Genomic DNA, 21616 nt, shown 5'->3' with positions numbered 1-21616 from the left:
TATTACATTAAGCAGCCTTGAAAATATGATTAATTTAGCCAGTCCTTTTAGCTTTAAATTTTACCAGAAAATGCAGTCTTGCACAGAGGAGTCGATGTTGAGCAGTCAAAGCTAACTGATTACAGACTTCATTTTTCTACAAACTACCCAGTAGGACTTTATCATTCACAGCTTTCACAGGATTACAGAATATACACAGCCAGAGGTTGTTGACAGATGTAAAGGCTGAAGGGGCAGCTTAAGACGGTACACTGGCTGTTCTCACAAACATTTTAGAGCCTAATGCCTGTGACTTATACTTAAAGCTTTCCAGCAACTGAACCGAACCAGAGTGCTTCACAAATCTGGAAGTTCTGCAGTTGTCATAGGTTCCCGTAGGCAGTAAGTTAAAGGGATAAAGTAAACCTACTTAAGATTATTATACATCACTGGGCTCTTCAGACCTCAAGTGCTTAGAAGTCTGCATACAGTGGATTCAGAAAGTATTCAGACTCCTTCACTGTCAGCACACTTTACTGTGTTGTAGATTCAATCTGAAAGTTGCCAATTTTGCCTATCAATCTACACTACATAACGCATAATGACAAATTGAACACGTTTTCCGTAAGGTTTTAAATTTTATTACAAATCAAAAGCTAAAATATTTCGTTCATAGAAGTATTAAGACCCTTAACTCAGTATTTTGTAGTCTTCTTGCTTTGCATACCTGGATTTGGCCTGTTTATCCCATTCTTCCTGGCAGATCCTCTCAAGCTCAGTTCGATTGGATAGGAATCGTCCACAGATGCGCTTTAGGGATTAAATCTGGGCACTCCAAGGATACTTAAAGACTTGTCCTGAATCTACTCCAGTATTGTCTTGCCTGTATGCTATAGGTCACTGAACCATTGTCCAAGGCTGAGGTGCACTCTGGAGCAGAATCTCTCTGTATTTAGCTGCATTCATCCTTCCCTCAGTTCTGATCAGTCTTCCTGTCCCTATAGCGTGATACTGCCACTGCCATGCTTCACCGTAGGGATGTTATTAGGCAGGAGTTGAGCAGTGCCTGGGTTTCACCAGACATACAGCTTGGAGATCTCCTCAAAGAGTTCCAATTTTTTCACATCAGACTAGGGAATCTTTTTCCCCATGGTCTCAGAGTTTAACTACTGCCCGGCAAACTATAAACTAAAGTCAGCTACTCAATCAAAAAAAACTTACTGATGGAGTACGGCCGAGATGGTCGCCTTTCTTGCAAGTTCTCTCATCTCAGCAGAGGACTTCTGAGGCTCTGTTAGAGTGATCATCTCCCTGACCAAGGCCCTTCTTGCCTGGTTACTCAGTTTGGCCAGGCAACCAACTCTGGTTATGACAGAGTGACTTGGAGTTTGGCAAACATCAGGGCTTCCAATCCTTAAATGGAAGAAGTTTGGAACATCCACAACCCTCCCTAGAGCTGGCTGTCCAGCCAAATTGAGCTATCGTGGAAGAACAGCCTAGGTAAGAGTTCGTGACCAAGCACCTAGTAATCATTCTGGCTGAGATCCTTAGCACCTGACAACCATCACTCCAACACTCCACCCGTCTGGGCTTTATGAAAGAGTGGCCAAACAACACATTGAAGAACTACACATAAAGACACCTAAAGAACTTTCAGACTGTGAGAAACAAGATTCTCTGATCTAATGAAACATCATTAGCATCACATGTACAGGCATCGCTCATCGCCTGTGCAATACCATTCCAACAGTGAAGCATGGATGACAGCTTCATGCTGTGGTGTTGTTTATCAGCAGCAGAGACTAGGAGAACAGACACAATGTTGTGGGAGAGTTGAATGGGACAAAGTCCAGAGAAATATTTAATGAAAACCTGCTGCAGAGTGCTCTGGACCTCAGACTGGGACAGAGGTTCAACTTCCAACAGGACAAACAAAGACAACACAGGAGTAGCTTAAGGACAACTCTAGGAATTTTCAGGACTTGAACCCAATTGAACATCTCTGGAGAGATCGGGCAGAGCTCCAAAGCAAATGCAGAGGACAATGGCAGAAAATCTGCATATCAACGTGTATGTATCTTGTCACAGCAGACCCAAAACCAATGCAGGCCATAATTACTGACAAAAGGGCTCTGATTAAGTTTTGGGTAAAGGGTTTGAATTCTTGTGCCGCGAAATGCTGTCTTTATAAAAATAAAAAAAGGAAATCAATATATCCGCCCGTCCAAACAAATCTCTAACAAAGATGCATATTTGGGTAACATGGCCAAAATGTCTAATGAATTTTCATTAAAGGCCAATGAGGAAGCCATCTGTGAGTTATTAATAACTATCGTCATTGAGTAGCAGAAAGAATGATGCATTTGAGACGAATGCTTTTAACCGGGTACTTAATGAGACTTGCATAATTATCATATTTATAAAAGTAACACAAAGCTGCCGTGATTTCTTGCCAAGCCTCAGAATAATAGCCATTGGGGCAATTCCAGATGTGTACTGTACTCTTAAACACCTAAAAACACAAAAGCTAACATATGAGGCCTGCATGTGCCCATACCAGAGCAAAACACACCTTTTGCAATTTGGCACTCGCTCTTGTTTTGATAGAAGAAATGGCCATGGCAGCTCTGTAATTCACACACACAGCCATGATCCATCAAATTGCACCCTGAAAATGTGCACACTGGACTTTGGGGGCTGGTGGACTTCGGCTTTGAGATCTTGTTTTCTTTTCCCTGCAGCCTCCTCTCTAAAACAATACAAATGACAGCAATTAGGAAAAAGTACAGCAGTACTTTGATAGCAGCCTGATGGGGGTCATCTGTTTGAATTTATGTGCTGTTGTGTGTGCCCATCTGGATTCAAGGCCTCCTTAACATTTATACTATTTACTAAATTCTGTCCTACTATACACAATCCTGAAAATCAGACTCCTTAAAACAGTGCAAGAAGGTAACAGCAACCAGTGACTTCACTAAAGCCAGTAACTCACAAACTGCACAAACACAAATGATCTCTGATCCCTAAGCCTTCTGGGCAGACTTGTATTTCCCCAGGTTGGTTGGAGGGGCTTTGATGTGGTGATGTCAGGGTGGCCCTGCCTCCTGTGGCTCCACCCACAAAGAACATAAGCACATTTACATTGACCGAAGAGAAAATCTGAAACACAATAATTCAAAAGTAGGAATAAAACATATGACTGCATGCTAATTCATAACATGTACTGGGACTAAGTAGACAGATAGATAGATAGATAGATAGATAGATAGATAGATAGATAGATAGATAGATAGATAGATAGATAGATAGATAGATAGTGTGCCATCTGGCCGGAATCTTTACCCAGCAAGAACACCCAAGGTGTTCTCAGCCTTGACTTGGCCAGATGACATGCCACTCAGGGTGTCCCTAAGTACTTATGTTGATGACATATAATAGCTTTCCATTAAGTTCTCAGTGGTCCTAACTGATGTTTCTGCTTGAAGTATGCATTATCGTTTCATTCTTATCGATGTTGTTTTTGTACTCTGACATCTCCACGATGTGACAGGGTATCTGTAAAGTAACTTGGCTCTTGGTGGAATTCCAAATGGTGACATTGGGGCACTACAGTTGAGTCACCCTTGACATTTTCACCTTATGCTGCTCACATCGGAACTAGAATGCATGGAGTGGTCAGGTGGAGAACACGTGGTGGGGCTGTAAGTTTGCCCTTTGTTATCAGGGTCCTGTCGTGCTTGTAGTGGTTTTTGAACCTTGACCCCACCGTAACTGAGGAACTTCAACAGATGAAATCACTTCCTAGCTTCAAGGAAAAGACTAAACGTCCACCTCTTCTTAAGGAGACAAGTCAATAGGTCACGAATCTAATTGCTCCTCCTTGTAACTCCTTGTGCTTTGCCGTATTGCATTTCCTGCTTAGAAGGCTAATTAATGTGATGGTAAGCTGCTCTGGATTTGACTGCCTGCTATGTACAGTCACGCTGTAAATCACGGGGGTAAAAAGTAACCAGTCAGAGAGCTCAATGAGCTCAAAAGAAATTTTAATGAGCTACAAGTTTCATTAAAGGTCATTAATTAAAGAGAAATAAATGATTTAGACAGGTGCAAGTTGTTAAACCAAACCCTTTCAAAACAATCAGCAGACAGTTATGCTTTTTTTTCCAAACTGTATAGGACCCCAGTGAGATTACCCACGCTGCTCTTAGGAGTCTTCTCACTTTTTGCTGCTGCAGACCAATTTCGCTACCTTTTGACAATGCTAAGCTTGTTTTCTTGTAATGATTACATTTCCATTGCAGCCATGCTACAGCTGGTTTTTGTTTGAGCACCACTACTTTCACATTTCCTGAAACCCTCCTTTTCACTGCAGATGACCCATTTCTTCCCTCTATAACCTCAAGTGGAATTGGCCGGTCGAGTCAAATATCACCGCAGAGCTTTTGCAACTTTTAATGAGGTCTTTAATCAAACTACTGCCCTCCTCTTAGGAAAAAAGTACGAGCCACTGACCCTTATTGGTTAGGTCAGCGCCTGGTAAGAAACTAGGTGGGACTTTGACGGGGATAAATACATTTAACATAAGGAAGTAAGAATTATCACTGAAAATAAATATCTGGGTTAGACCATGCCACACACGTGCGCATGAAAAGCAGTCTAAGGGCTTTGGTGGGAGTAAGACGCAGAGTCTGAGGTTGATTCATTGCACTAATGCCTTTCCTCCCTTGTTAACAGACCTCCAGAGGGAAAGCCTGCCTTAAACTCCTCCCACTCCCAGCAGCAGTTCCCACCCCCCTACTAACTCCATTTCTGCCTGAGGACCCGCCTCTTCCTGCCCTCCAGCTATAAAACCCGATCATTCCTCTCCTTTAGTCAGTCTTTATTACGGCTCAGTCTTGGATGATTACTTGCTTAAATTTCTTTTTGCTTGAAACCTACAGCATATGGGGCGGAACCCCCAAACCTTTATCTTGTTTTTGTCTTATTTATACTAATAATCCATCAAAGTCAAGCTTATATAGGTCTGCTCCTGAGAATCAGCTACCTTGCCTTCAAAAAATATTCAGACCCCTTTACTTTCTTACACATTTTGTTATGCTGCAGCCTTGTGCTAAAGTCATTTACATTTATTTTTCCATCTTCAAGCAACACACAATACCCTAGAATAGCAAAGCAAAAACAGGATTTTAGGAATATTTAAAAATGCATTAAAAATAAAAGACCCAAAAAAACAATCATACAACACTTTAGACCCTTCACTTTGGCTCAGGTGTATCCCATTTTATAGATCATCATTGGACTGTTTCTACACCTTGTGTTCAATTCAGTCAGACTGATTAGAAAAGATGCACACGTGTCTATAGAAGTATCACAGGTGACAAAAACTAAGCTACAAGGTCAAAGGAACTTCCTGCATATATTAAAGACAGGTGTCACACACGTGCGATTGGGAGACAGCTGAAGGGCCTAAATGACAGTAATTCTACGCCAGACCAGGGGGCGACAGGGTGCGCTTACTGTCTCTCTCAGTCTCTTGCAGACCACCCACGGGAAATCCCGCTGGGTACCGGCGCCGATGACGACATCACTTCCGGTCCCGACAACGTCACTTCCGGTTCTAGGCCCAATGATTACTTCACTTCCAGCCCCGATGACGTAATTTCCTTTACTGACCTTTAAAGACACCATTTTACCTCAATACAATCATTTCTATTGTGGACTCGAAACTGTGAACATGTCTGTTTAAAATAATTCATTTTGCAGCTGTGGAACATGGGTGGCTGCCTCAAACTTTCATAAAGTCTAAGTCTCATTCTTGTGACACAGGATTGTAACAAATATATGGGAAAAGCTGAGCAATCATGGGAGAAGTGCCGTGGTAAGAGAGGTGACCAAGAACTCAATGATCACATTGGCTGAGCTCCAAGGAACCTCTGTGGAAATGGGAGAATCCTCCAAAAAGAACAACTGACACTACACCAATCTAATCTTTTTTTTTTTTTCTTCTTTATTTCACCTTATACAATTTCTTATATCAGGAATTTGTTAGTTTCGCATGCCCCTTGGGGTCAGAGCGCAGGGTCAGCCATTGTACAGCGCCCTTGGAAGCAATTGAAGGTTAAGGGCTTTGCTCAAATGCCCAGCAGAGTATGATCTCTTTTGACAGTGTCAGGTTACCAGTGCAGATCCTTAGCCTCAAAGCCACCACTTCGCCCTAGAATCTTTAAGGCAGAGTGACCAGACAACACATGAAAAACAGTTGGAGTTTGCAAAAAGGCACCTTAAATGTCTCCAACTATGAGAAAGTTTGGTCTGATGACACCAACACTGAACTGTTTGGCATCAGTTCCTTAGAAACCAAGCACCGTTCCTCACCTATGCAATACCATTCCAACAGTGAAGTACAGCGGAGGCATCATCTGAGACTGGAAAGGCTAGTAAAGGTTGAGGAAAAACTGAACGGAGCAAACATAAACATGTGAGGTATCATCTTGGACTGTTTTAAGGTTAGTGATTACAAATATGTTACTTTTGATTCTTTATTAGCAATCTAGCCCTCTATGGATCTCCATGAGAGGGTGAAAACCATTAAATTTCTATTACAATCTAGGACATTTGGGCTTTAAACGATTAATTTCAAGCACACATTTCAATATTTCAGATATCTCATGCTACTATTCTTGTTTTTGATGTACTTCTACCTCATGAAGTCAATCATTATATTTCTTATAAACACCCTAATTCAATGTTTTTAAATTGATTTCTGTTTACCATGGCTTCAAAAAGTTGTGATATCATCTTATTGGTAATAAATACAAGAATAGTTTCACTGTATCTGTGACAGGACAACTACTACTACATAAACATAGCATCTGGAAACCAATTTAATCCAATTTAGTGTCACCAGGGGGTGAGGCAATAATGAACCCTGGACAAGATGACAGTCCACTCACACACACACACACACACACAGCAACACTCACACGGGGCCAGTTCAGAGTCAGCAATTAACGAAATACGCACATCTTTGTGGACATGAAAGGAAACACTTGTAAAAAGCGTCCACGGAATTTAAGCTGACTTCAAATCCTAAACTGCTCACTCAATAAACAGGAAACCACAGGTGTTCCAACGGTAATAAAGGGAATATTCTTCATTAAAGACAACTGTTTTAAAATAGACTGCTTGTACATACCCGTGCTTAATGAATGCAAATGACACTGGTTACAGATATGAGTGACTGCTGCAGGCTGTATTCTTACTTCCCGCTTTGCCTCTGTGCTTAAAGTCTCTTTTAAATAAAAAAAAAAAAACAAAAAAACATTCCTTTGTCGTTTTCTACACATACAAGAGTTGATTTTGGTATCCCAATGTCTTTGGCATACTCCAAATAATGTTAGCACATCTTGTCAGCTTCTTTGGTCTCGTGGTGTTCCTCCCCTTGCTGTTTTTCAGTTTTTAAAGAATATTTCTTGCATACTAAACTGCATCTGACTAAGGTGTAGGATAAGGCAAAAATCTTCAAAATAAATATTATTTTACATTAAAACATAGGGGCTTATTACATCTAGATACAGTGCCATCTGTATTTAAATTCATTTTTTTCCCTCATCAAACATTCAATACCACAGAATGAATAACCAGAAATAGCATTTCAGGAATTTTTGGAAATAATGAATAAAAAAATGAACACTGACACAAGTATTCGGACCCTTTGCTTTGACTCAGGTGGATCCCATACTACTGGTCATCACTGAGATGTTCAGAGTCCACCTGTGGTCCATTCAGTTGACTAGAATGATTAGGAAACACACACATCTGTCCCATAGAAGGTCCCAAAGATGAGCAAAAACTAAGCCATGAGGTCGAAAGAATTGCCTGCAGGACTCTGCCAGAGGACTGTGTCGAGGCACACATCTGGGGAGCACTGCAGCATTCAAAGTTCCTGAGAGCAAAGTGTCTTCCATAATTCTTAAATGAATAAGTCTGGAACAACCATGACTCTTCCTAAAAATGGCTGCCCAGCCAAACTGGGGAATTACGAGAGAATGGCCATGGTAAGTGAGATTACCAAGAACCCAATGGTCACTCAGGCTAAGCTCCAGAGAACCTGTGTGAAAATGGGTGAAACTTCCAGAAGGACAACCACCACTGCAAGACTTCACTAATCTGAGTGGCCAGACAGATGCCTCTCCTCAGTAAAAGACACATGAAAGCTCACTTGGATTTTGCAAAAAGGCATCTAAAGACTCTCAGAAAATGAGAAACAAGATTCTCTGAAACTGATGAAGCCAATATAAGTGACATGTCTGGAAGAAAGCAGGCTCTGCCCATCACAAAATTATTCCAACAGTGAAGCATGGTAGTGGCAGGAGCAGGAAATGGGAGATTAGACAAGGTTGAGGGAAAACGGAATGGAGCAAAGAACAGAGATATGCTTAATGAAAACCTGCTGTGAACCTCAGAATGGGCTGAAGGTTCACCTTCTAGCAGCAAAGACAACACAGGAAAAGTTTACAACTCTGGGGATGTTCTTGAGTCCAACTGAACATCTCTGGAGGGACCTAAACATACAGTAGCTTTCACCAATGGTCTCCATCCAACCTGAAAGAGGATCTGCAGTGACTCTGTATAATCACTTATTTCCACAATCAAATACTCTCAAGTGGCAGTGTTACACATTTATCTGTAGTAAATGGGAACTGGTGAGCGCCGGGTAAGGCTTACAATACGCACACATAGTAACATAAGTGGAGAATGTGATCTGCTCTGTCACTGTTAGACACGGCCAATGCAGGTTAAACCACTTCAGGATTACTATGCATTAACATTTAGTGTCATGTTTCAGACTGTGGGGGACCAGTCAAAAATACCCAAAGAAAAGTACAGAAACACGAGGGTAGAACATGTGGACTCGGCATTAGGGCGATGGGCCGTGATTTACACCCAGGATGCCAGCACTACAAAGATAGAACTGTATTCAGTGCAAATATGACTAATTGAATTGTTCTTGACATTAATATTACACAATATAGACAAAAATTATACTGTACAACATCGACTTATCTGACCCTGGCATATAGATCATGTAAAGGTGAATCGAGCCCATGCACTGCTGATTCCACTCACTTTGATGTGGCTTTTGTATTTGATGTTTTCTATGGCTTTGTGCTGCCACATCTGCTCCAAGCACCTAGCGCCGCACCGATTACCAATGACCTCACTTACTCACACCTCACTGTTTTTGCTATTGTCTCTGTTCTTAATTCTCTTCTAACTACCTCTTGTGTGCACTGTTGCAGTATTTGCTTTCACAATGTCAGCCGACTTGTGTCTCTATTCTCATCATATTTTTATATGTTGGCTGACCTGTACAAATTGAGAGCTCATGGTCTGCACGTGCACAATATGGAAGGACAGATTAATTCTGGCGCTGGTGTCCTAAGACACATGTTGCAATTAGAAACACAGCTATCTGTCCGTCTATAAAGTGCTTTTTTTGTAAGTCCTTTTCAAATCCTATTGCCTATCTTTTATTTCAATAAATTCATTTTCTTCAAAAGGAGAGCTGAAGAGATTAGCAGAAGTCAAATAGCTTTGAAGTAAATTAAACCTTGCAGAAAATAAATATTCACACTTTTACAGTTCAGTTCCTTCAGACTTACAAAAGCTGGCAGCCCGAAGCAGAAGAAAACTCAGTCATGGTAACAGGATGGATAAAACTACACACTTTCCGCTATCAGGCAGTGAGCTGAAACAGTGCAATGAGAAAGGGGAACCCCTGGATGTCTGGGTCGATATGTGTGTATTGTTTATGATGTTTATGTTCAGCCTCTTTTTTCACCAACTGTAATTTAAAAGATCAAGTGGGATCAAGTGGGGCATTTAAACACACGGCTCACTTTTACCATCACCAAGGCCACCGTCAGCTCTGCAGCTGCCTCAAACGCTCTCTAGACGTCATGTGCTGCATGTTGTGGCCTTCAGCGCCAAGACTGTCGTCCTTCACTCACCACACACTTAACAAATCAAAAGTAAGCCAAGAACGTCTTAGTGCTGATTTACAATGAAACCTGAACAGATCATAATTTAAGGAATCGGGTTAGTTTTAAACTACATACTCTATGATACAGTTTCAGACAACATGCCCCCCAAATACAAAGTTAACAAAACATGCAACACGTTTTCACATAAAACAGCTGACACTCTGATCTTATACTTCAGTTCATCTACACATTTACTAGAAACCGATAATATCTAGTTCATAAAATGTAATCCAGATGAACTGCAAAAATTAACACAGCCATACCTCAGTGAAAAGATCCAGCACTTGTCATGGATAACAAGGGTAATCATCTCGAAATGTTGGTGCGAGGAGGGCCGGACCAAACCCCAACTCATCCTGCCACCAAACTTCAATCCCTGTAATCTTTCTAAATCTTCCTCTCCTTGAGACTGAAATTGTGAATTTGCTATGTCACTAAAAGTGTGTGAACGTGATTTGTGACATTGCTGGGAGATGCTCTGGTTCTTTGTGAACTGAGAATGAAAAAAGGTGGGCTGGAGAAACAGAGAGAGGGGCCACTGGGTCTTCTCACAACTCTAGCTTTCATTTTCTTTCATTATCAGTTTGCATCGTGCATGATCTTTATATATATTATGCTACCGTGGCTGTCTGTGATTTTAAATCACCTGTAGCTCAAAAACCGTTTGACCTATTGACCTGACATTTGGTACACATATACTATGTGACATCTATTATCCGATTTTAGGGTGATGATTTGTATTCCTCTTTTATTTTTATTTTATTTTACTGTAGAATCATCTCTCAGCAGCAGGGTGGCCGTGCAGCGCATGTGTACGGGCGCCATTTTCTCACCCCTACCACCTTTGCCATCACTGCCTCTACATCTTCATATCTTAAATCATTCTTGAGGCAGATTGAACACTTCAGTGACAGCTTAAGTGAAAAAATAAGGAAAACGTACTAAATAATTGCAACACAAACACTGACTTAATCAGTTTTAACACAAAAAGATGCCACCGAAAGAAGAGAAGAAGCGGGCCGCTAGGGTGGAGAAAAGAAGAGCTGCTCAGGATGCAGCAAATGCATCAACCTCTGAGCAAACGAATGATAAATGTACAGAGAAAGAGAATGAAAACTAGGAATTCTCATGTCAAGTGTAGTCACTGCACGTTATCATGCAATGCGCCATTACTGGTAAGTTTATGATTTGTGTTCCATATGACTTCTGCGTCTTATTATTTAGGTATCCCTCCTGAGGTGCCCTTAACCTTATCAGCACCTACACTGTACATCCGGTGCCAAAACTGTATACAAATGTATTCATGTCACTCTCTGCTTCTCTGCTTTGACACTGAGTGAATTCACAGGCACACACAAAACTGGATTAAGGCGAGGTAACCCAGGAAAGGCAGATAGCAGGTTTCTAAATAAAACCCATTTACATGCTAGAGCCAACCTATGCAGCTTTCACAAAAACAAAACAAACGTTAAATGTCCTCATCAGACCCCATAAATCCGAAAACAAGTTAGTTACATTATTCATTACTTACAAAAAAGTAACTAAATATATTATATAGCAACATATTGTAAAATGGGCGGCACGGTGGCACAGTGGTAGTAGTGCTGCCTTGCAGTAAGGAGACCCGAGTTCGCCTTACGTGGAGTTTGCATGTTCTCCCCGTGTCTACGTGGGTTTCCTCTCACAGTCCAAAGACATGCAGGTTAGGTGCTTTGGCGATCCTAAATTGTCCCTAGTGTGTGCTTGGTGTGGGTGTGTGTGTGTGCCCTGCCCGGGGTTCGTTTCCTGCCTTGTGCCCTGTGTTGGCTGGGATTGACTCCAGCAGACCCCGTGACCCTGTAGTTAGGATATAGCAGGTTGGATAATGGATGGATGGATATTGTAAAATGTAATACATTACAAACAGTGTGTGTTATGCCTTCTTCTTTTGTATTTTGACTGGCTACCATTCATTATTTAATCCTAAACACACATGAAAACCTGACCAGACACACAACCAAACATGATAAGGTTCTTGTGTTTCATAAATACATTTAGTCCTTTGTGTGCTTTGATGTAAATCACCTCCATCTTCTTTTCACATCCTCAACCCGAGCCCTGATGATTCATGGTATGAACAATGGCTGCTGTGTCACCCGATCACAGAGTTTCAACACATCTATAGCAAAGAGCTGGATGAAAACTAAAATGACACTTTATTACTCATGTTTCTGTTGCCATATTTCATTCAAAGCACACTTTGTCCTGCAAAGGAGCGGCACACCAGTACACGTCCTTCTTGGCTTACACTCAGTGCTGCCGAGATAATAACACTGATATATTTACTTCAATAAAAGTATGGTATATACTCGCGTATAAGTCGGGTCTGGAAACCCAAAAAACATATGCGCCCGTTCAAAAATATGACAATTTTGTTGGTTTTTTTTTTTACATCTTCTTGCCTCCTCCAATCTCCCATCAGTTTCTCAGACGCATCACATTTTGTGGCAGCAGCTCAGTTACCAATTTCTTTCGCTACTTCAACGACGTTTAATTTAAAACCAGCTTCATATTTTCTTCTGATCGAACGCTCCATTGTAGATAAGGGATGCTCTTACGATAAAGGTGTATGAGTGTGTAAAATACAAAAAAAAAAAACACAAATCAGTGCAAACGTCGCTTCAGAACAGCTCAGGTATCACTGTGTGGTCACGTAGGCACAATAAACAGAAAAAAAGGCCGTGTGCTCCGTGGTTTCTCTCTCAGGTGAGGTTAGCATATCATAATCTCTTGGACCAAGCGTGTGAGTTTTCCACATTCGATTTATACGACCGACATTATAAAATACCAGAAATTATACAGTAAAATCAAGTCCCGACTTATCAGCGGGAGAACTTAAATGCGACTATATATGGTAAGTATTGCATTTGGTTATTTGTTACTTTAAAAAATAATTTGACTGCTTAACACACGATACTTTTCAGGAGTTACCTGCAAGTCTACTCATGAAATTGTGCTGCTGAGTTTAGCACTTGTACATTCAGCTCATCAATGTGAATTTAGCAGTTTCTGAAATTTTGAGACAGGTTATTTCAACCAGGAAATGGAATAATGTGATTGCCCAGTAATTTATCTTTGTGGAGTCTTCCAGTGGTTTCTGCCTGTGGCTGCTGGATGCATGTGCGATGGACACGTACAGAGTACAGGATCCTTAGGTGTAACCTGGTTTACTTCGCTGAGGTAAGTATTGAAATAGTACAGGGTGGCCCACGAAAAAGTAGCCCGCCTCCCTGGCGAAAAAAGGCGCCCTTCCATAAAGAAAGAAAGAACTTGAAATGCAAAAATCTTTACTCACTCTTTACAGAAAGTGCTGAAAATGATTCTTTGTGGAATGGAATACTATACATGTCGCTCAGCTCGTACTCACACGTTTGCTCTACGTCTACACAGCTTTCGTGATGAGGGTAGACAATCGGCGCGCCACTCTGGCAGAAAGGCGGGCTTCTTTTTCGTGGGCCACCCTGTACTTGATACTTTAAAAGGTAATCTGACTACATAACACACATTACTACCCTACTGCTGTCGAGATTGTGTTGCTGAGCCTACCACTGCCGGTTCAGCGAATCAACATAAATTTAACGATTACGGAATTATTGAGACAGATTACTTCAGCAGGGAGAAGGGATAATGCAATCACCCGAATATTTGCCTCTGATAATTTATTTTGTGGACATTTCTACCTCTACCTGTGGTTGCTGAAAGTGTGTGCAATGCAAATACTTCTGCAGGTGAACACAGCACATAATGGACATGTGCAAACTACAAAATCCTTAACATCAAAAACAGTTTATCTCTTGTATAGCCCAAAGTAACACAAGCAACGCCACAATAACCTTGTTTTTTGACAGCCAAGAAAAAACCCTTCTAGGCAAAAAAAATGGAAGAAATCAGCACAGCCTGGCAGAGGGTTTATTTACACCTGGTTTCTCAGAGACCGATAACCGAGTTTGTCCAACCAGAATAAAGGCATACACGGCATTTTCAAAGCCAGGCTTCTGTGAATAACCGGGCTGCTAAAGCACATGTACATGGGTGAATCTCAAAGCCTCTTGTTGTATCACACCTTGTAACTCTATTGAGAACATAAATCCCTTTAAGTGTTATTTTCAGCAATTCTCACTGAAGCACATGAAGACGTTTAGCCATTCTTGGATAAGAAATCCATCACAAATTCACAATTGTGTGCCAATTTGACATTTGCTTTGCTCACCCAAAAAAAAAACTCTCACAGCTTCACTGTAAAAATTGCTGCAAATGTACAGGTATTGGGTGGCACAGTGGCGCAGTGGGTAGCGCTGCTGCCTCGCAGTTAGGAGACCTGGGTTCGTTTCCCGGGTCTTCCCTGCGTGGAGTTTGCATGTTTTCCCCGTGTTCTATGTGTTTCCTCCCACACTCCAAAGACATGCAGGTTAGGTGCATTGGCGACCCTAAATTGTCCCTAGTGTGTGTGTGTGCTCTCTGCGGTGGGCTGGCGCCCTGCCTGGGGTTTGTTTCCTGCCTTGCGCCCTGGGATTGGCTCCAGCAGACTCCTGTGACCCTGTAGTTAGGATATAGTGGGTTGGATAATGGATGGCTGGGTGTACAGGTATTTTTCACAATGAAAGTATTTTACTGTTAAACACAATGCACTCCAAAAAAAAAAGCTTGATGTTAATCATGTTTACAGTAAATTACTGTCTATGGGGAGAAAATGCAGTGAATCCTGGGAGGTCTAACATTTAGCTGAAATTAAACAAGTTTGGAATGAAATCTGCCATACACCCGACACCACAAAGGCCGGCCCAGCTTCTCCTCGAGACAACATGGCTTTAACATTTAATCTGGTTTAACTATTTTTCCCAAAGCACTGTTGTATTAAGTTAATAAAACTTAAAATGAACGGACTTTCACCCGAGAACAATTATTTTTGAAGAATATGCACATGAGGAAAAATTGGTTTGTATGGAGAGGGTTTGAGTCAGGAAGGGCTGTAAAACCTAAAGCCTTAAAGAGGAGAAGAGCTGTGAGGTAGGACGACAAGAAGGAGACCAGCTGGAGCAAAGAGCTGTGGTGGTGGAGCAGGGAGGGGCAGGACGTGACAAAGGCTAAGAATGTGGCAAAGTAGACATCAGGGAGAGAGGGAGGAAGATCTAGAAATGTATTAGCAGACAAACAAGAAGGCAAAGAGGACAGTGGCAAAAACCAAGGCACAGACTTTGGTGGACTTGAATGAAGAACTGGAGACCAAAGAGGGAGACAGAATAGTGAAAGCTGGGAGCAAGGCTAGGAAAGATGTTAGATGAAGCAGGTGAAAGATGAGCATGGTGTGGTTTTGAGTGAGCATGTGAACATCAAAAGCAGATGGAAGGGGTACTCTGAAAAGCTCTTCAATGAAGAAAATCCAAACGATTTGCCATATACTGTTGTAAACTTGGAGTCAAGCATGCAGGTACTGAATAGTTCCAAAAATGCACACCAGAGAGGGAAATCCTGTTAAAAAACCCTGGCTAGTAACAGAGGACCACTAATATCTTTATAAAATAAAAGATTTATTTTCACAAAAATGCTATTTAACAAAAGAAAGCTCTTTACAGCACAACTGGGAATAGGAACCTCCTGAAGCAATAAGGTACATCAGTGCAAGCAAGGAGAGGGGTTGAAAAATAGAGTAGGATGGTCAAAATCCAGAAAATCACAGTAAGCACACATCACTCCCTAGCACATTCAAATGAACCGCCAGGAACTGTGGGAGCCCCTTTGGATTTATAGGCTGGAGGGCAGTTCTTGGAGGTGACTGTCTGCTGGCCCTGGCTCTTTGAGGACCACCCACAAAACCCACAGGCAGGACAAAACTGCAGGTAATTAACAGAAATAAACGTTAATGGTAGTTAAGACAACTATCCCCCAAATGAGTGCTGCAGGTTATGTGTGACAGTGGGAGCTGCTTTATGGCGGGTCGCACAGCAAGCAGGACAAAAGCATGCTCCTAATTATGAAAGCCTTTCTTAATTGTTGAATATCTTTGTGTTTTATTTGTGTATGTACATTATATTAATAAAATTAAAAATTGATATGCTTTTCATTACTACTGTATTTATTTTTCCAGAAAGAAAAATTCCAAACTACTGCAATATTAAGTTTTAATTTTTTTTTTCTTTTAAACTAGGGGGCTTCGCTTGCCAACCCCCCCACCTGCGCTACACGCCAGCCACTTCACATCTCTGCCACTCGCGTATGTGGATTTCACTTTCACCAAACATCAAATCTTTTAATTCTCGCGGATACGCCTCTTCATTGGGAAGAAACACTACTTTTTCCTCATGGCAACACGAATTAGACGATCTACAAGTCTCCGACTTAAATCTGAACAATATATTCAATCTCTTTTCGCTGTTCCGTTATTTCACCGAGTAATAATTTCAGTTTGTTTGCATTAATGCGATCTTTACTATCATTTTTTTGAGACTTTCGAATTTCTCATACTTACATTATCTCTAACCTGCTCTGCATGTGTATCACGCCAACGTTTTTGAATTCTTTACGACTTTCTACTTTGTCATCTACTCTTTGCCTTTTATTTCCGGCCCTGGGCGTCATTAAATCTCTTGGCACAAAGTCTCGTCTTGCAGGATGTGAAAGTGTCTCTCTGAAAAAGTCACATCTCATCCCAGGTTTTTTTTTATTATAACAGAGAGACAATAAATGATAGGCACAATACCTTTGTCCGCAGAAATGTACTGTACGTGCATTACAGTAATTACTCTTATTTCCATGCAATTTCTTACTGAAATATTTATAGTACTAACTGGCATCTTGACAACTAGCAATTTAATGGTAAATCTACAGTGATTGCTCATTAACTCATGAACTGCATTTGCTTGAAGGATGCAAATATTTATGAAAATATAATAAGAAATCTGCATGCAATCATTAACAGTTAAACCGTAAAAACACCTCCCTAGAGCCAAAAGCAATTTTAATTTGAGAACAACATGAAAAATCAATGGACTGTTAATTTCTTTGCAATAGCAAACTTGAACACATACTTTTTATTTCACATACTCTCTTAAAAATTAAACTGCCGAAGTGGTTCTTCTGAAGGATGCCATACGGGAACCATTTTTGTTTCCAAAAGAACAGCCCTCAACAAAGGCTCAAGAAAGAACCTTTTATTTAATTAGACTTGTAGCAGGCTTCTTAGACAACCGTAATTAGATTGAAATACAAATGGGTTTCTGGATTCTTGTTGCGTACAACAACACAGGCTCAGTTCAGATCTTTTTGTTTTGAAAGTTTTTTGCACGGTCACCTACATTGAAAAAAATCGCTGTTAATTTTTCCGTGTAAAACTGTTAAATAGCGAAGGTAAGCAACTGTAAAATGTAAAACGGTGAAGTGCTGTGTCAGCAACACCGACGTCACAATATTTGCATAAAGACACGCCCCCTTTTACCGTATTGTTATTGGTGATCCACATACCTTTGCACCGTGCGGGAAAAAAACTTCAATAAAGTTAGCAGACTTATTTATCCCTGCGTGCTGAAGGTTTTTTTTTTGAGGTTATAGAAGTTGATTTGTGTTGGGTTGGGGGTTGGTGGCAGAATTGGCACTCCAGCCACCATAAAAACCTCACAATGTTCCACTCCATCTGAATTAGTGTGGTGCTGAGGTGTCACCCATTGCATGGCTACACTCGGCTCCTAATATGGGATCCTGAGTTAGTTTGTCAAGTGGTGGGTGAGGCAATGCGTGGTATCAGCGTGTGTTTCTAACCTCTCTCTCATTCTATCTCTCTGTATTCGATAAGCTGCGGCACACCTGTAGGTCACTAGACACCCCAAAGCAAACGTCACTTTTCCAACAGGCAGTGGGCCATAACTTCCTTAAACATTCAACTCTATTCATTGCATATAATTAAATGATACAAAATGTTTGCTTTTGGTTGTTGTTATTTTACTGAGGCAGACTGTGTACTGGTGTTCGATCCTGACGACATTTTCTAATGGTTCTAATGTATTTATTACAATGCATGAATTTCAGGTTACGGTTAAACATTCACTTCTAGTCTAATGTGTTGTAAATAAAATTATACCGTGGACCTAAAAATATCGTCACCATCTTTTTTTACGGTAAAATTCTGGCAACCACAGCTGCCAGTACTTTACCGTAAATTTAATATTATTTTTTTCCAGTGTACTACACATTAAAGATTTCTATTTTGCGAACATGTTAGGAACCTTCACACGCAAAGATGTCTTCCCAGGATGAAATGTTTCTTTGACAAGCAATGGAGCTTTGCGGAACCATACAGCCCAGTAAAAAAAGCTATTTTAAAACAAATATTTTTAAGAGTGTTCATAAAGATGACCCTCGGGTCACAATTTGGGACCGGAGCACAGGTGGGGTAGGTTTTCTGTTCTGGATGCGTCACCTGTCATCAGCATCATCTCAAAGTGCACTCCACGCAGACTGACTGGGCACAGAGACAATAATAGACGAAGTCAGTCGTATGTCAGACAGAATCTGTCACAGTGATCATAATCTCAGATTATTTAATTTTACAAATACCGCATATATCAAACCACAAGCTATGTATCTTCTCACAATGGCAAGGTGAAGAAGTAGCTGACAGTGTGGCATTGTGGTTAAGGCTCTGGACCTCAAACCCTGAGGTTATGGATTCAAAGCAATGAATTTCACCTGCTTGTGCTCCAAATGAAAAAGAAAATGGAAACAATTGAATCTCTAACGTTCTAAATCACTCTGGATAAAGGTGTCAGCACGATAATAAACGGCCGTTACTTACACCTCTGGAGCCACAATGATTATATCACTAGACCCGATGACAAATCAAACTTGTGCCCACTTATTCTATCTTGCTAATATTGACCCCGTTCAACGGTTTGCCAGGGTTATAGCTTCTGTTATAACTCCCAAATCATCCTAGTGCTTTAAGTACATCTTTACGCTTCTCCTTCATATCCACCTTTAGTTTGCCGTAGGTGACACTACTCGTCACTTAACCTGATGAAGTGGCCACCTGCAATATGCAAAGCCAAAGTCCAGCTATTGACGATAACTGTATGAGCAGCTCTCCGCTTAAGTTAACAACTTTAACGCATTAATATCTGAGTTGCTCATGTGGTGAATTAGGACGAGCCGCTACAATCAAATCATCGATTTCGGGTCAATTTACCTTTGCACAGTCCTCGATCAGGCGGCTTGATCAGTCCAGTCCCATCAGCCGTTTCACAGTTCAGTCCCTCCTCGCAAATCCCGACCTCCCAGTCCTTGCCTCCGCACGACTCCCCCTGCAGCCCGGCGCAGCGCTCGCAGCATCCGCACGGGTCCCGTGCCAAGGAGCGACCAGCCAGGCAGCCAAGCGAAGTTAGCGGAGGGCACGTCCGGGTTTCACAAGGTGAGCATTCGTGTGCCAGGAGGACACGAGCCAGGAGTGTCGCTACGCCGAGGAGAACAACGATCGGGTAAGGGCGGCACATGTCCAGAGATGAATCAACCTTCATCGAGCCCGTGGGTTGCGCTGATGCTCACATTCAACTGATGAACGGCTTCCTCAACAAAAACCTTCCAAGAAATACAACTTCGCCGCTGTACTTGTCCTTTGAAGAAAAGAGAAAAAGCCTAATATAAAAGGTGTATCGGGATTTACTTGCGCTGCATCTTCTATTTCGTCACAGCACTGAGACCCCTGTCTCCAGTATTTAGGGGGCTTCTTTTTGTTCGGATCAGTTATAGTCCTGTCAGGCGGGAGCTCATTCTAATAGCTGAGCTCATATGAAGGATAACTAAAAGCTAACAAGAAGAAGAAGAAGACGAGGAGGAGACACACGCAGTCCTGTTAGTGTCACGGGGCTCACAAACTCCTCCGCTCGCGAGCTCGCGCGCACACTTACACACATACGTGCACGCGCAAAGCCCCCCTCAGCGGCGCAGTGGTAAATCCTGAACAGCTAGCACCGCGTGGAAGCGATAAACAATTACATTACTGCTAATTGTGTATCGGGGGTCAAAAATTTCATAAAACGAGATCGTTACAGCAGCTTTGGCAGATCGGCGTGAAGAACAAGTGGTCATCGCTCTCTTAAGACTTCTCGTTCGCGTTTGCTGTCAATGCCCAGCCAGCACCCAAGTGAACCCCGCCGACCGCATTAACTTAAATGTAGGCGATCGCAAAGCTAAATGTTACAGTGCCCAGTTATTCAGTGACACTGACAGAACAGATTTGCGGATTGAGCGGATGTTGGGGCGACTAACCTCCAGGTCTGTGGCCACACGTGTGCAGCACATGGAGAGGGCGAGCTTGCGGGTCGCAAAGATACACGTGCTGGTAGTCAAAGGAGAAGAAAAGAGGAGAAAAGAGTTGAGAAAGAGAAAAGCACAGAGAAAAAAAGAAGGGACCCAACCTCGGAAACTTGACTTCTCCAGTTTATTCCAGAAATGACTTGCATTTGCCATCCCTGCACGGTGCACCAAATAATGGGAATTTCACATAGCAGAACCCAATGTGCAGCTGTGGACGTGAAAGCATCTCGTGGAGGTGACTCATGATTACACGAAGGCTTTCTCGAAATGTGCATTTGAATGGTCTTGCTTTTTAATTCGAATTAACTGGCCCTTCTTTTTAAAACGTTCACAAGACCACAGTAAAGTGCCCTCTTGAAAGCCATGAGAAGCAAGTCTTTCCATCAGGGACAACTTCCTGTCCTAAAAGTAGATGAGTGTACTGCATGGATACTTATATCATCTTCTCTTTAATTACCTGCCACACACTGTGCGCGACTCATTTAAGAGTGTTATGAATGTTTATACATGGAATGATGGTAAAGAACTGTCCAAAAAGCAATCCTCTTCAAGTGTCTTTAATGAGCTTTCTGCTTCCTTCAAATTAGTGTAGTAAGTTACGCTAAGATGGATGTTTTTGGGTTGTGGAAGGACACCCACCTGAACGCATGCAAATCGATAAAACTCCCCACAGAGGGTGTCAGGAGTGGTGTGGAGGCTAACTTCTGATTACCTGCATTTAGAATATCCAAAATACACAATAGGAATGTGGCTGCACTTATTCTGCAAATATTATGATAGATAGATAGATAGATAATGAACTATATGATAGATAGATAGATAGATAGATAGATAGATAGATAGATAGATAGATAGATAGATAGGTAGATAGATAGATAGATAGATAGTGTCAGGGATGCCAGGGGCCATGACCCGGCCGGGACGCCAGGAGGGACCGGAAGAGGGTCAGAGCCCTGCCTGGACCACGGGGGTTTGCCTTCCGGGTTGCTTTGGGGCCACGGGTCGAGGGCATGGAAGCCCTTCCCTGTAGGGGCCCGTGGTCACCGCCAGGACGCCCCAATGCCTTGGGGACTTGTTTCCCCAGCACTCCCGCCACACCAGGAAGTGCTGGGGGGAAGATTTATGACGGCGCCCGGAGAGCAGCCGGGAGGACAGCCGGCACTTCCGCCACACTTGGGCGTGGCCAGAAGTAGATTGCCGGGAACACCTGGGGCTCATCCGGGTCCTCTATAAAAGGGGCCGTCTCCATT

General features: G+C 42.0%; 1 protein-coding gene across 2 annotated transcripts in view; it reads right to left on the bottom strand.

The window, feature by feature from the left end:
• LOC120518319 (cysteine-rich motor neuron 1 protein-like) overlaps positions 1-20814 on the bottom strand; it is a 165653-nt gene extending 144839 nt beyond the window's left edge. For both annotated transcript variants that reach the window (XM_039741057.1, XM_039741058.1), the window contains exon 1: positions 19240-20814. In XM_039741057.1, the coding sequence (XP_039596991.1) occupies positions 19240-19567 (328 nt within the window). In that variant the 5' untranslated portion in view covers positions 19568-20814. The remainder of the gene's footprint in view (positions 1-19239) is intronic.
• Between the last annotated feature and the right edge of the window lie 802 nt (positions 20815-21616).

This window comes from Polypterus senegalus, chromosome 18, assembly GCF_016835505.1.
Source record: "Polypterus senegalus isolate Bchr_013 chromosome 18, ASM1683550v1, whole genome shotgun sequence".
Taxonomy (NCBI): Eukaryota; Metazoa; Chordata; class Cladistia; order Polypteriformes; family Polypteridae; genus Polypterus; species Polypterus senegalus.
Note: the sequence above shows the minus strand (reverse complement) of the source record. Positions and strands in the feature narration are given on the sequence as shown.